The sequence below is a fragment of the Denticeps clupeoides genome, chromosome 15 (assembly GCF_900700375.1).
Source record: "Denticeps clupeoides chromosome 15, fDenClu1.1, whole genome shotgun sequence".
In the NCBI taxonomy this organism is placed as follows: Eukaryota; Metazoa; Chordata; class Actinopteri; order Clupeiformes; family Denticipitidae; genus Denticeps; species Denticeps clupeoides.
Genome location: NC_041721.1, coordinates 15,282,469 through 15,297,305, shown reverse-complemented (window position 1 = coordinate 15,297,305; position 14,837 = coordinate 15,282,469). Strand labels below are relative to the sequence as shown.

The window sequence follows — 14,837 nt, the reverse complement described above, 5'->3', positions numbered from 1 at the left end:
GGGCACTGCCCACGTCGATCAGGACTTCTCACCATGATCACTTCTGTTCACTGCCACATTGCAGAGATGAAACAAGGATAAAAGGATAAAAGAAGGAAGGAAGGACCGCGAGAGCAGAAGGGGAGTCGGTCCAGTGCAATCAGTGCTGTATGTGGTTTCTCTCTTTTTTTCTTTTGATGTTAAATCCATATCTCTTCAGCTCACAACGCCCAGTAAGTAGGTCACTGTGGGTGAATAATTTAGGGCCCCGATGTGAGATAAAACTTCAGTCGAGGAGCAGACAGAAGGTTCCGGAGGTGCCCCCCCTTGGCACAGAGCACCCACAAAGCTCTGTAGGGCTCTGAAGAAGCGGGCTATCATTAAACAGGGCGGGGCTACAGATTTAACTTAAGATTTAATTATGGGATCACTCTACGTCTTTAAGACTGTGCAAAAAAAAGAGAAAAAAATCCAACGTGACTAAAAGAGCGGCGCTTCGCTCCTCCAACTTCTCTGCCCACTTCCCACTCAACAGCTGTGGCCATTTGGAATGTGGGCTGAGGTACGAACGCGTCCAGTCTCTCTCTCCGGGGCGAGAGGGGAGCCATGTTCAGGATCGTCACGCGCACGCATGCTCGATTCCTGCGCCTGTCCGTCTCCCGCTTAATTACTACACCATCGGCGCGCCCGGAGAGGGACCTGGGACGCAGCCAAATGAGGGGGTAGAAAGCTCAAGGTGGGAGGGAGGAGGGCCGAGAGAGCTTCGTTTGTGCGGTAACTGAGGGGGAGTGAGAGCCACTCCTCGCGCCAGACCTCTGTCTGGGCTCCTCCTCCTCACCCTGACCCGACTCCCTCTGCTGTGACCTCACATCTGCTGGAGTGATGCTGCACCTGCTGTACCCAAACACACTGCCAATTCGGAGACGTTCCGGGTGCCGTAGGACCTGTTGAACAATTTTGCTTTTCTTTATTTCTCAAATTAATGGTAAATTAATGGTCAGTGGTGACCTCGAAGGTAAGGAAGTGGACTTGTAACCAAATTGTTCAAGGGGTCAAATCCCAAACTGCCAAGGTGCCACTGAGGTCCACTTGATCAAAGCACTGTCCCCACACACTGCTCCCCCAGGCGCCTTTCATGGCTGCTAACTGCTTACTAAAATGGTGATGGTTAAATGCAGAGGACACATTTTGTTGTGTGTCACATTGTGCTGCGTGTCACAATGACAAAATCACTTTCACTTCACTTAATTCATTAAATGCCCTTGGCCAAAACTCTCAGGATAACAATGAATTAGCATTTTAATGGTTGCATTATGAAGATTTATAGAAGAAATTCATTGGACCAGGTACACGAAGAGCACCTGGTTTTAGTCTAGGATGGCCGAGCTACACACATAAAAAAGGTCAGTTCTTTTTACACCAACTCAACTGAATGTTGAGACAAAGTCAGAACATCCACAAAATACATTTGATTGCGTTCCTTCCAAAACAACATTCAATTTAGTCAACTAAATGAGAAAATATAATATTTCACACATGCAAATATTTTTGGTGTATTTTATAGTACTGTCGATGCTAGGGGTGCCCACAATTTTTTTTGGCTTGAATATGTATATGACTTTCACTTTTTTTAAAACCTTTTTACTCTTAAAGTCAGAATCATCTATATACAAAGTGTATGTGTGTGTGTGTGTGTGTGTGTCTATATATATAGTTTTCTTTGCATAGCAGCATTATCAGTTTTGGTACAAAATGGAAGTGGTACGTTTTTGGTCTCTTACTGTGTCCAGCTTCCCCATTCATTTTCAGACCCTTTCTGAAATGCAGTAGCTCGTGCATGCGCAGCCTTGTGTCATCACAGTAGATATGGATGATGGGGTATAGGATTAGGACAGTATTTTTTTTATGACATGCAGCCCACCTGCACTGTAGTGAATTCTGTTCACTCATTTTTACATGGTACGTGGCTGAGTTTATGTTGAAAGGTCGGTCTCTTCAATCAACTGGTAGATCGCGACTGGCGTGTTGGTCTATGTTGTTAGTGTGGTTGTCAATTGGACACCCCTGGTCTATTTACAATGTGCATTTATACACAGGTCAAAAAATGAAGGGAACACAAACAACAACAATAAATGTAATAGACAACAGGTGGAAATTAGCAAGACATCCCCAATAAAAGGAATGGTTCTGTAGGTGGTGACCACAGACCACTTCTCAGTTCCTATGTGTCTGTGTCTGTCAGCGTAGTGTCCAGAGCATGGAGGCGCTACCAGGAGACCGGCCAGTACATCAGGTGATGTGGAGGAGGCCGTAGGAGGGTGCAGGACCGCTACCTCCGCCTTTGTGGAAGGAGGAACAGGAGGAGCACTAAGAGAGCCCTGCAAAATGCAAAAACACAATGAAATGTGTCCTCTGTATTTAACCATTGCCCTTAATGAGCTGACAGGCGCCTGGGGAGCAGTGTGTGGGGACGGTGCTCAGCTCAGCGGCACCTCAGTGGTACCTTGGTGGATCGGGATTCAAACCAACAACCTTCAGATTACAGGGCTGCTTCCGTAACCGCTAGGCCACCACTGCCCAAATAATTTAAGGTTTACAAAGCTGGGATTCGAACCCCAGTCGGCTGCTTCAAAGACTGATGTCATATGCGGTAGGCTGACAAGCTTGCTGGTGTGGTTGGCCCTGGGTTCCTCCTAATGCAAGACAAGACAATACTAGACCTCATGTGGCTGGAGTGTCAGCAGTTCCTATAAGACTAAGGCATTGATGCTATGGTTCCCCAGACCTGAATCCAACTGAGCACATCTGGGACATCATGTCTCGCTCTGTCCACCAACACCGCATTGCACCACAGACTGTCCAGGAGTTGGCGAATGCTTTAGTCCAGGTCCAGCACCTCATCAGGAGCATGCCCAGGTTTTGTAGGAAAATCATACAGGATCATGGAGGCCACACACACTATTGAGCCTCATTTGGACTTGTTTCAAAGTTGGATTAGCATGTAGTGTTTAATTCTGAAAAAAATCCAACGTGACTAAAAGAGCGGCGCTTCGCTCCTCCAAAATGTGTCAGCACATTTAACTATTTAAATCTGTTCATTCAGATCTAGAATGTCTTTTTTTTTTTTAGCAGTGTACTTAATATGCAATACCTATCAAAAATAAATTAATAATCATAAATAAACTGATAAATGATAGCTAATTGCAGGTCTTGATGGTCTGTCCTGTGCTGTGTGCACAGTACAGCCCTCAAGCCTTTTTAAGTGATGACAATGACAGCATTTATGCAATAAAGACAGTGCTTACAACCATCTCAATTGCATTTAGCCTGCAACTCACACTCATCATCTGACACTGACATGTTTCACCACTGTTTCCTCTCGGCTTGGTCACAAATAAATGACATTTGATTAATGAGTGAGCAGCCACTAGTCTTCTCCTTAGTAATCAGTCTGTCAGGAAAGCAGAGTTCTGTCTGGTCTAATAAAGGAGGCCTGAGGGACGTTCAGAATGTTGAACTAATTCTGCCTCAGTAGTAATGAGACACAGTCCGCTAAACAGAAGTGTGCAGGGCTGTGAATCTGATTTTGTGATTTTTTATAACAAATCACCTGAAATTATTCAAGTACATTCAAGTACAAATTATGATTAACAACTGTTTGTTAGTGATGGGCTTAATGCAATTAGCGCAAGAGCTATTTTATCCTTTGCTCTTTGTTGGCTTTTTAATGGGAGAGGGAGAATTGTAACCACACCATGCCGCAAGCTGATAGTATATATCGCAACGAGAAAAGCAAAGCTGGGCTGAATAGTCCCCCGAGAGACAGACAGAGAGAGAGAGATCAGCCTTGAATCCTGCAGCTCCTTCTGTGTGAACATGTTACCTTCCTACAGTGCAAGCAGGAATCTATTTCAGTTGCCATGGTGATGCAAAATTCAGGCCGTGCAAAAAAGAAACGATGGGAAGTTAAAAAATAAATACACAAATAAATAAATAAAAAAGATGATCCATGGCTCAGTTGGGACCGTCAAAGCAAAGAAATTATTCCTCCCCCTCCCCTCTCCTCCCGTTCCTCTTGCAAGAGAGGAACATCAAAACCCTAAAAGGTTTTTTTTTTTTTGTTGTTTTTTTTTTTTGCTTGAGCGGCACATTAATTAGTAGCGAATATTCATAGAGGTATGCTGATACAACACCGCTAAAGCTGTCAGGTTAAAAATACTGAGCTGAATTAAAAACAAGCTGAATTAAAAATGGGAGTGTGATGCATTGCAGCATTTTTTTTACCACCCCGTTCCTCCACACTGGCACAGTTTGAAAAGTACAGAAGAAGACATGTCAGCATGCACGGAAAGCCCTTGACGTCCTCCCACTATGCCACCAAACGCTTTTGGCGCATGCATTGTCACCCCTGGTGCTGGTGGAACAGAGTAATTGGAGTCGTCGATAACTCTTTCATTTCTGTCTCTGAAATCTTCTCTGAATGCAAACCTGACTCCACAACTGCCTCCCAACTGTGCATTTCAAGCAAATGTCAATGTTAATCTTACATTATTAAAAACACTGTTAGATATAAAATATATATTCTATATAATTATTTCTTCTGTTTAAGAAATTCAGAAAGGGGCATACATACCCTACACAAGTTCATGACAACCAGTTGATGGTAGGTGACACTCTTTACTGATTAAATACTTGGTTTTTACTTTAATATATACATTAATACATTAATATATCCCATTAAGGTATAAATAACAATATTTTCCTAATGACTTAAAATACTTTTAGATTTATGGTTTAATAGGACAACAAGGCTGAGCATATGAGCAAGGCTGATGGAAAAGGATTTTTTCAGAAAAAACAGAAAGAAGAAATTGTTCAGATGTCAGGGGATTCACAACCTCAGGATATGTGTCTGTGGCTTCAACAGTTTCCCAACAAAGACGGAGCGCAGCGCCTGAGACCCAGTCCCCTGAATGGCTTTCTAACAGCACATTGCAAGCAAGGACGATAGAAGCAAACAAACGGAAATCGAATCTAATCCATCTTTATCAAGAATGATGGAGGCAGCATGCGATGGAGGGTGAGGAAAGAGAGGCACTGGCGTGCAGACAGAAGCGGCAGCGGCAGGGATGCGGTGGGCTTTGTCTCCTCGCGTCTCGCGCCGACAACGTTGCATGCCTCCTGTTTCCCCTCCTCGCCCCTAACATACAAGTATTTGGAAGAAAGCCTTCTGCATGCAAAGAGGCGGCCGGAAACTACCTGGGATGAGGAACAGTGCCATCGCGCATTCATGGCAGACTGGCCACACTGCCTGCTCACTCAACACAGCTGATGTCTTTTTTTATAGTGGGAGGGGGGAGAGAAAATGTGGGTCCTGCTTCTTTGTTTTCTGCCCCGTCCTCCTCCCTCTCACAGCCGACCCCGCGGCTGGAGAATTCAGTCCGGCTCTCTGAAATGAATAGTGATGACGGGAGCAAACTCTGTTGAGGAGACGAGGAGGATAAGTCGCCCGGGTATCAGGGCAGCCTATCAGTGGCTAGAACAGGGCATGGGAGGGAGAGAGAGAGTACGAGCATGTGAGGAGGGGAAAAGAGAGAAGAAAACTATCATGACCAGCTGACAGTTTCCAACCAATCGTGAGCACCGCAAAAGCAAAGCGTTGCTAAGGCATAATTTAGATGGAGATTTATTTATTTTTGATTATAAGTATAATAATAATTATAATAATTACACGGTGTTGGGGATGCGTCTTTGGATCGCAACAAAACAGACCAATTAGACCAATTTATATTTTCCCCATAAAATAGATTTTTATACAAAACTAAGGAGACATGTAAATGAGAATGTATTTCCCTACAGCACCCCCTAGCTTTTGATATGTTTCATCACATCACATCTGAAATTACAAACTGATTTGATTAATTTCTAATTTTTTTTTGTTGCTCATGGTCATTCATAGAGAACAAGGAGAAGGCAACAGATAGTGTGAAAAACCGGCTTTGGATTTCCCCCCCCCTATCTTTTCACACCATGTCTGGCCTCGCGGGAACCAATTTCTCTTTAGCAGCAGCAGGACCACAGACTGCATCCATGCATTAATAATGCACCCGAGTATCTGCTCTATTAGAACAGTGTGATAAACCATAACGAGCAAAAAATGACTCATTTCATCAACCTGACCCTGCCAAAAAACGCAAGGCATCACGACCAGTGGTGTCTTAAGTAAGACAAAGAGGAGCTGAAGATTTGCAGAAACCCACATCGTGGCTAAGCTTTGCAGGAGGCAGACAAGACAACAAAGAGATTCATGACACTACAAGACCTCAGTTAATCCACACACTTATTTTTATATCCCTTGTTTCATGATGCAATTTTGTGAAATTTGCAGTCTTGTTTGTGTGCTTGGACTAAACTGGCCGTCCTTGTCTTTCAGTAGGAATTGAATTGAATGTGTTGGCACATCACCTCAACAGCAACCAGATGAAAAAGATTAACATCTGCATTTTACTAAATCAGACTTTTACCAAATGGTTCATAATGTTATGTAATATGTAATATTAATAATATGAAATAATAAAGCCTGCTTCAGTTTTCTCCAGATGTAGATCACTGATTTGACAAGCTGGACAGAACAAAGGATTCTAGACCAGACCCAATTCATCATTATGATTCAATGAGTTTTCTATGTTGGGTCACATTAATGCTGATATGAAAAAAACAATCGAGAAATTCACCACCCAGATGTAATGTAAAATGTATTCTAGATGTACGTTAGAAGTATTCAATGTACCACAACAGAAAAACCATTTATGGCAATGTATTTAGTGTTCACATATTACTATCAGTAGAAGATCGGTCTGTAGTGCTGATTTCTGGGCTGTAAATAGTTTTTTGGCTCTTTCTATTGATTTCACCAAGCTAAGCACCTGCAAGAATAACTGACAATTTGCATTCAATTGCAACAGCTACTACAAAAGTCAAATCTGCATACAGACGCTGGCAAGTCAATAAGTAATAGTGGTAAGCAGGCAGTGTTGCCATAATTTTATGACTGGTATACTTTTATGCCAGTCTGCTACAAAAAAACATTGCATGAAACATGCATGGTGTAGGTGCTGCCTGCATGTGTGTGTGTGTGTGGATGGATGAGACAATGCACATGCGGTTCATATTCTTCTGCACATTCACTCTTTTAAAAAAATCTAATTACACCTTTGCTATATAACTTCATATATAATAAATGCCGAAAATATCAGATGGGCTTCAGTTGTTTCCACTGCTCGTTCGACTGTAATCCAGGCATGAAATATTCAGTAAACTACAATGAAATATTGCCTTAGCGCATGCGGCAGTGAGAGACGCAGAGCGGCAGCACGAGGAGGGAGAAGGGGATTGTGTGGTTAAGGGGAAAGTATTTCCATGGCAACATAAAAAAAAAACAATTTTTTCACAATGGAAGACTGCAGACGCACCATTTTGTAACAGAGAGCCGCGGACTGCAGATTATTTGAGATAAGATGAAGATTTGAATGAAGCCCAAGAACCAGACATTTCTTATCAGCCAGAGAACTGCAAATGGGTGGATGATCAAATCTAAGGGAGGAATTTCATTGTGAGAAAGATGGCCTCCATCGTCCCTGGTCCCTGTTATCCTGTCGCTCACCCAGGACCAAATATCACAATCCGCAATCAGTATTCAGCCATGACACAGTGAGTCACAGCAGGAAAGCCACTACAAAGGTTCAGTGAAGGCACTGACCACACTTCGGCTCTGGCAGTCTGGCCCCTAATGACCAACTTCTCCAACACCTACAACCACCTCGCCTCCAACCATGTCACCTTCTGTCTGTGGAGGGGGGCAAGACTGAGTTCCCTCATCCCACACTGTTTTCCAAACTCTTTGGATTCACCAAATACAAAGAGGAAAATCTCCATGCCGTAGCCTGCCTCAACAGCACCATCTGGCAAAAAGTAAATCTGTCTGGGAGCCAGGTAGCTTGAAGGCGTTACTTTTTATAACTTTTTTCCTGTAGACCTCATCATAGACATTTCAGATCGTCCTCGGGTCCAGCAAAGCCTACTGTCATGGGCTTGCAACCAATATTTCCTACGGTTTAATAAACATCAGACACACAAACGGACTGCAGGCTAACCTGCAGGGGTCTGTCTGACACGATATAGCGGCAAACCAGATAGGAGAAAGTAAAGGTCTCACGTCTTGCAAAAATGTCAGAAGGGATGAAAAAAAAAAAAACAACGAATGAAAAAATAATCTGACCTGAGATGTTGTGGTCTGCTTTCCTTGCCGGTTGGGTGCTGTCGTGGTGGTAACGTCCGTCAGCGACGGTGACATTTCAGAGCGGTTGCCCGTCGCTGAGACGCTGGACTTTGGTGTGACGGAGGAGGGCGGCATGTCGCCCACCAGCCGAGCGCTGCCTTCCACGCGGACGTTGGTGTCGCCCTCTGCCGCCATGTTGAGCACTTTGAGGCCGTTGTAGTAGAAGCCGGACAGCTGGCCCTGGAAGGGCCGACTACCCTGCTCCCCACCGCCGATCTTTATGGTGGACTGACTGTTGAAGATGGTGAGCTGCCGACCTGTGAGGGAACAATGTCGCACAAGCACAAGAGTGTTGAAATGTCCAGGTCACTCTAAAGATGAAACACCCCCCCCGCCAGGTTCTTCATGAGTGCGATAAATTACCCCAAATGCTGAACAGCAACTTCTAGTAATTTATCGGCAGTGATTTAATGGTCTGGTGGTCACATAATGTTAATCAATGAAGAAGATGAACAAACAAGGCCCTCTGAAGAGAAACAAAAATTTATGAGGCTTTGCTAAAAGGACAATCAGCTGATTTTTGTAACTATGAAGGAACAAAAACCATCAGCATCCTGTTAAGAAGATTGCCTTTCAGCAAGTGCTTGTTGGACGAGTTCATGTGACAAGATGGATAATACTGCTATGGCACACGTTACAAATGACTCTATCATGGCAATAATGCTAATCAAAACAAACAAACAAACAAACAAACAAAAATGAAAAGAAAAAAAAACATTCAAACTAGATAATTCCAACTACAATTTATTACAAACATTTAACAGCATGCATCCAAAGGTATTAGATTTTTTCTATTTGTTTTTTAAAAAAAATTGTTTGTTAAAGGGACTTCATATCTGATGACAAGAAACCTTAAATCTATTTATGTTTAAAAAGCGAACTTTAGCATTTTCCAAAAGCGGAAAATTAAACATGACAATTGCAATATAATAAGGGAGTATAATGGACTAAATGAAGTAACATCAGACATAGTTAAGCATTTAGAAGTCTAAAACTGACAAACAAATAGAATTTTATATTATTTTAATACAATATATACATATTTTTCTCATATTTTGACTAATTTCAGAACTTTTATCAGCATATTACCAGTCCCTTTAACCTGTGGTTAAGAGATAATACTGATTACACAGACACATACTGATTGCTTCAAACACATGATTATACAATGGAAATATTACCAACTATATTACCAATTGGTTTATTTTAAAAACAAATCTTAGTTATACAGGGTATTTGAATTTTAGAGGGTTTATTTGTAGAGCAAAAATGTGACTGCTTATTATCATTTTTTATTTGAAGTTTTAATCAGTGTTTTTACCTTTGTCGAGTAGCCATTCGTCAACTACTCGACCAAGCCGATATGGGATTCGCTGTCTAGCAATCGCCAGTCGTTCGTTATCAATGTTGCCTTTAAAGTTTAAAGAGACATTTCAGTGGTTAAAATCTGTAAGGTCAAAGATTAAATGTTAAAACCTACCTCAACTGCCTCTACTTTTTATTTTTTGACAAAAAGCAAGCACTGATAAAATTCACCCATTTAACTTTCACTATTTAAGCAAACAAATTATCCCTACATTGAAATAATTAAAATAATTGAAATTCATCTAGCCTTATAACTGTTGAGAGACAGATAAACAAAAAGCACACTTTTATACATTCAAATCATAACTTTGGTAAAATAGCATTCATTTTTAAAAATATTTTTATCAGATTTTTTTCCTGCTAGTTATATACACTGTTCAACTTTTAAATCTAAGGTTTGCCAAAAATACACTTTTATTCATACATTTCTATTTTAAGCTACACATATTTCTGAAATAAAGTATTTTCATCCTCATTTGTTTTAAGGTGCTAGGAGTGATTATAGGATCTTAAATGATTTACATAAACATCAGCTGAAACATTCAAGAATAAAACCATCAGAATAGAATAAGAGCATTGAAAATAAGAAGACAAATCACTTGACCTTTCAGCATCTAGAAACAAAAGCCTTGTTAAATAAAATAGAACCAAGGGCATTGACAAAAGCTTTGACTATAGAGAAAAGACAGTCTTGTACCATCTGTGCACCAAACTCTGATGTAATAAATAAAGTATTAATAAAGTTAATAAAACACACTTCGGAGAGAAATTATGTACACACACACACGCACACCCACACCCACACCCACACACACCATTTGAGAAGAAGTCTTTCACTAGGAATGCACCAATCAATTGGCAAGGGCCAATTGGCCAATTGTCAGCCTGATCAAACAGATCAGGCATCGACCAGTCAGTCTGAATTATTTCCAATTCCAGACTGATCCTGCACACAGCCGTGCACAGACCTACATTATGGGTGAGCACGCATACAGATGCAATACAATTATGAGGCGTCCTTTAGGACAGAAGCTGAGCGAAATTCTGTAAAGATGAATCACTAAGAAACATGCGAAACCCAGTTTCTGTGCAACAAAGTTTGAATCACAGTTTAGCATGCTAGAGTGGTTGAAATACAGCGGAGATGGTCTGAGTAAAGCTGGTTTCAGACACTGGTTCAGACAATCCCACCACCGAATAACTATACTTCATAATTTCAGTTAACAAACTATAGGTCTATAGGTATCAGATTCTATTTCTACATGGCCAGCAAGAAGCAGCGTTTATGGCCAGAACACACCTGGCAGGCCTGCAGCATTCGACATATTTCCTCCCGATCGAGGTAAGATGATACGGTTGAACTAAATTGCTAGAATCAACTCATAATCACAACTACAATCAACCTCTCCTCATTCTTGGTTTCAGAGGCCACTTTGATACCTTGTTTTGGATTGCCCGCTGTATCGCTGGCTCCTTTGCATGGCACAGTGAAAGAGCACTCTTCAGGCTCTCACGGCATTAAAAAACAAAAGGCCTCTGAGCGCAGCGCCGCCCTTACCCTGTTCAATCTGCAACTGGCTTAAGTGCACAGAAGATATTGAGGTAATGTTGCATAAAATATCTGTATTTTTAGTACTAACCAAGTAAATTGATCGCGATATGCTTGATTATGCAAAGATATTGATTGAAAAAGAACCATCAGGTCGTGTGCAAGATTACCACCTATTCCCACCCACTGCAAAATTTTTGCAGTGGACAGTGCTAACCAAGATGCTAACTAGAAAAGGTTCAACATTCCTGATTGTTGGTTTTAGTTAGACTATTAGTTTCGATTATCTAGTGTGATGATTAATTGTTGGAAATAAGAAAATACAATAAGGCTTAAATATACAGAAATATTAATAATAACAAAACAGTTACATATAAGAACAAGAACACAAAATAACCATTTAGCCACTATATTTGTAGGTACTAGATTTATAATGATAAAGAGAAGCCCTTTTTTGAGACCTGATGGGTGGTTGAGGGTGGTAGTAGCCTAGGTAGTAGCCTAGTGGAACCCAGGTTCAAATCCCACTTACTACCATTGTGTCCCTGAGCAAGAGACTTAACCCTGATTTGCTCCAGGGGGGGACTGTCCCTCTAACTGATTGCAAGTCGCTCTGGATAAGGGCGTCTCATAAATGCTGTAAATGTAAATGATGGAAAGGCATTTTATGTGGAAAAAGGACCCTGTTCACAAAGGTCACCAATAGGAAAGTTAATTTGGTTAATTTGGCTAGGGAACCCAGACCATTTAAAAACCAGCTAGTGATGATAAAGGAGCTGAAGACATTTTTAATGCAGTGCTCCATTACTTTAGAAAGATAATGTTAAAATTCAACTGTTGAAGTTTTAAATGGTGAAGAGAAACTCTTCACAAAGGATCATCTTTTTGGCATAAGCAGTGTTGAAATGTGTGAAAGGAAGTGTGTGAGTGATCCAGGTTGTAGGGCTAATCATTTTAGACCTGAGACTATATCTGTTCATGTTACAGTCTCTTAGTTCATCATGTGCAGTTACAGTATTTACTCCCTTGCGCACTTAATCAACACTTCCTATGTGCCAAACTATAACTCAACCTTTCTCGCACAGAAACTGGGTCTTTTTTGCATGTTGCTTAGCGATTTCATAGCTCATCATTTCTTGTGAGTTCTGTTTTTTGTAGCGTTTGTAGTGTTCAACAATATTTTGTTAAGAAAAAAATAAAATTTATCATTAAAGAAAAGTCAGCATAGGCAAAAATGGCAATCGGCCAATCACAAAACAAAATTGGAATTGGAACTAGCCAAGAAAATGGCAATCGGTGCATCCCTAGCCTTCACCACAAAAAGATTTGTCCTATTGGCAATAAATTTGTCCTATTGGCAATAAACAACGATTTAACAATTCATAAATTTGTAAAATATTGTTTTCAGGTTTATATTTTCTTAATTGAGATCAATCTGAATGATTGCAATTCCAACTGAGCTGCAAGCAACCTCTTGTAGAAATTAGAAGTGGTCTTTTAAAGTAAAATTTTAACACCTCTATACATGACATAGCACATGGGCATTGTTTGGTAATTGACAGCTTTCAGCACCCCAATACACTATGTCCACTAAAGCACTGCAAAAAATATCCCACAAAATCTATTATAATCCACACAATCAACAAAGACAGCAGCACAAGGTAAAGGAAGTGGAAAGATTAGTGAGTCACCTGTAAAAAAAGAAATGCATTGTGACGTTAAGGACTTGAAAGAGGTAAAAATGTAATTTAATAAAGAAGAGCTCTTCATACATCAAAGTGTCTCATTAGTGTTTGTTTTGTTATTTGTGTTTTTTTTTCTAAATTTAGTTTGAAATTCCAATTTATATGTCACATATAACATGCTAAACACATGTTTTTTCATGGTTACAAATGTGGTTACAAATGACTGATAGATTTTTATGAAATATAGATTAGGACTTACATTAATGACACAGAAATCAGTCATATCTAAACCATGAAGATTATATAGAATTAAGTAATGTAACAGACTACTCTGGTAAGGCTAAGGCCTTATTTTTTTTATTTCCCCAGCCCACAAGCCGCACCCACTATTCAGGCTGGTTTGCTTCAACATGAAGTTAAATTCAAGATTTATGCATCTTGGGTTACTACACGTAGAAATTCACTGTTAGCAAAGCTGGAGTCCAATGTTTGCTACATAACAATGTGTGTCATTTCATAGCCCTGTGTCCTTAGTTTTGTAAATGTAAATTCTGCATAATGTAAAAAAACATAAATGAGTAGGTGTGTCCAAACGGTAGTGTACATTATATAGTTGTTGAATTGCTGCTGTGAGAGTCACTAGCATGCAGACAGAACAATCACCTTCCTCACAGAAGCACAGGTTGTTTATCCATTAAACATTGGGTTAGCAATTTTTATCATTGCCATTATATATGTGAATGTGTGAAAAATCTGATAATTATGAAATGTCTGTCAGATCTCTTGTCAAGCTTTTGTCAGCCACTCCAAGTGTTGGTAAGCTGCACAACTGTGTTGTGACATTTTAAAAAACCTAAATAAGCCTGGGGCTACCACGACTGCTGACATCTCAGAGTACCTGGGTCACAAGCCTAGTCTTGAGACAAAACTAATTTGTTTACAACCTTCTCACTCGAACAGGTACTCTTCAACGTCTCACTCTGGGGCATCCGGTTAACCTGCAGAATATTGAAGGATGGCAATAAAAGTGTGTGTCATGGGGTCTTACCTGTGGGGTATCGTTCTATGACTGGCAGGTCATCCACCTGCAGTGTGGCGTTGCCACCACTTCGTGTAAACCGGACTATGTGGTATTTTCCATCATTTACAAACTTTGTTGGCTCCTCAATGTTAATGTCGTGAGTGCCCACATTAAAAACCACTCTGATATTTCCCCTTTCCTGCATTTTAAAAGCAAAGAAATACAGACAGACGGACAGCAAGATAGACAGACACACAGAGAGAGAGAGAGAGAGAGAGAGAGAGAGAGAGATGGGGGGTGGGGGGGTGGGAGAGGAGATAGGATTCAGGTTTAAGCCATTACAGGTTCATGGCATTTTATACAGACTTTGTCTGCAGAAGTTACATTTCTGCACGTTTACCACTAGGTGGCCTCAAACGACGTTATTTTGCATTTGAGCATCAGAACACGTGCACACGTGCACACATACACTCACACTCGTCCAGTCCCACAAATACACCCCCCTCCTCATGTTCTGTTTGGTTTCAGACCACATATCTTATGGTTCTCTGCTGTGTAGAGTGGCTCCAGCACGATTAATAATATTGTGAACTGACAAATGCTCCACATTAAAGAAGCGCCGAAGCAAATCCATGTATAATAGCCACTAATGATAAATAGTTTAAATACAAGTGCTGTGCAATGTTACAACAAAACCTAAATTATGTGACCATTACTATTTAAAAGGCTTAACGTGGCAGATGTGATGGAGGCGTTTGAGAAAGAGCAGTGGCTTGCTTTGGGTGAGCTTTGCTCGATGGTGTCAACGCGAACATGCGGATGCCAGTAATTCGTTCTCTCACTTTCCATCCCAGTGTAAAGGGTACAGTATGACAGGGCCAGGAATACAATGAAGCCCTG

General features: G+C 40.9%; 1 protein-coding gene across 25 annotated transcripts in view; it reads right to left on the bottom strand.

Annotated features, from left to right (window-relative positions):
* The window catches only part of nrxn1a (neurexin 1a), a 118,570-nt gene that overhangs the window by 5,385 nt on the left and 98,348 nt on the right, over positions 1-14,837 (bottom strand). For 18 of the 25 annotated variants that reach the window (XM_028955405.1, XM_028955404.1, XM_028955412.1 and 15 more), the window contains 3 exons: positions 13,965-14,136; positions 9,639-9,728; positions 8,258-8,574 (listed from right to left, as the gene is read on the bottom strand). In XM_028955405.1, coding sequence (XP_028811238.1) covers positions 8,258-8,574; positions 9,639-9,728; positions 13,965-14,136 — 579 coding nt within the window. The remainder of the gene's footprint in view (positions 1-8,257; positions 8,575-9,638; positions 9,729-13,964; positions 14,137-14,837) is intronic. The other 7 variants (XM_028955421.1, XM_028955422.1, XM_028955424.1 and 4 more) reach the window with 1 other exon arrangement.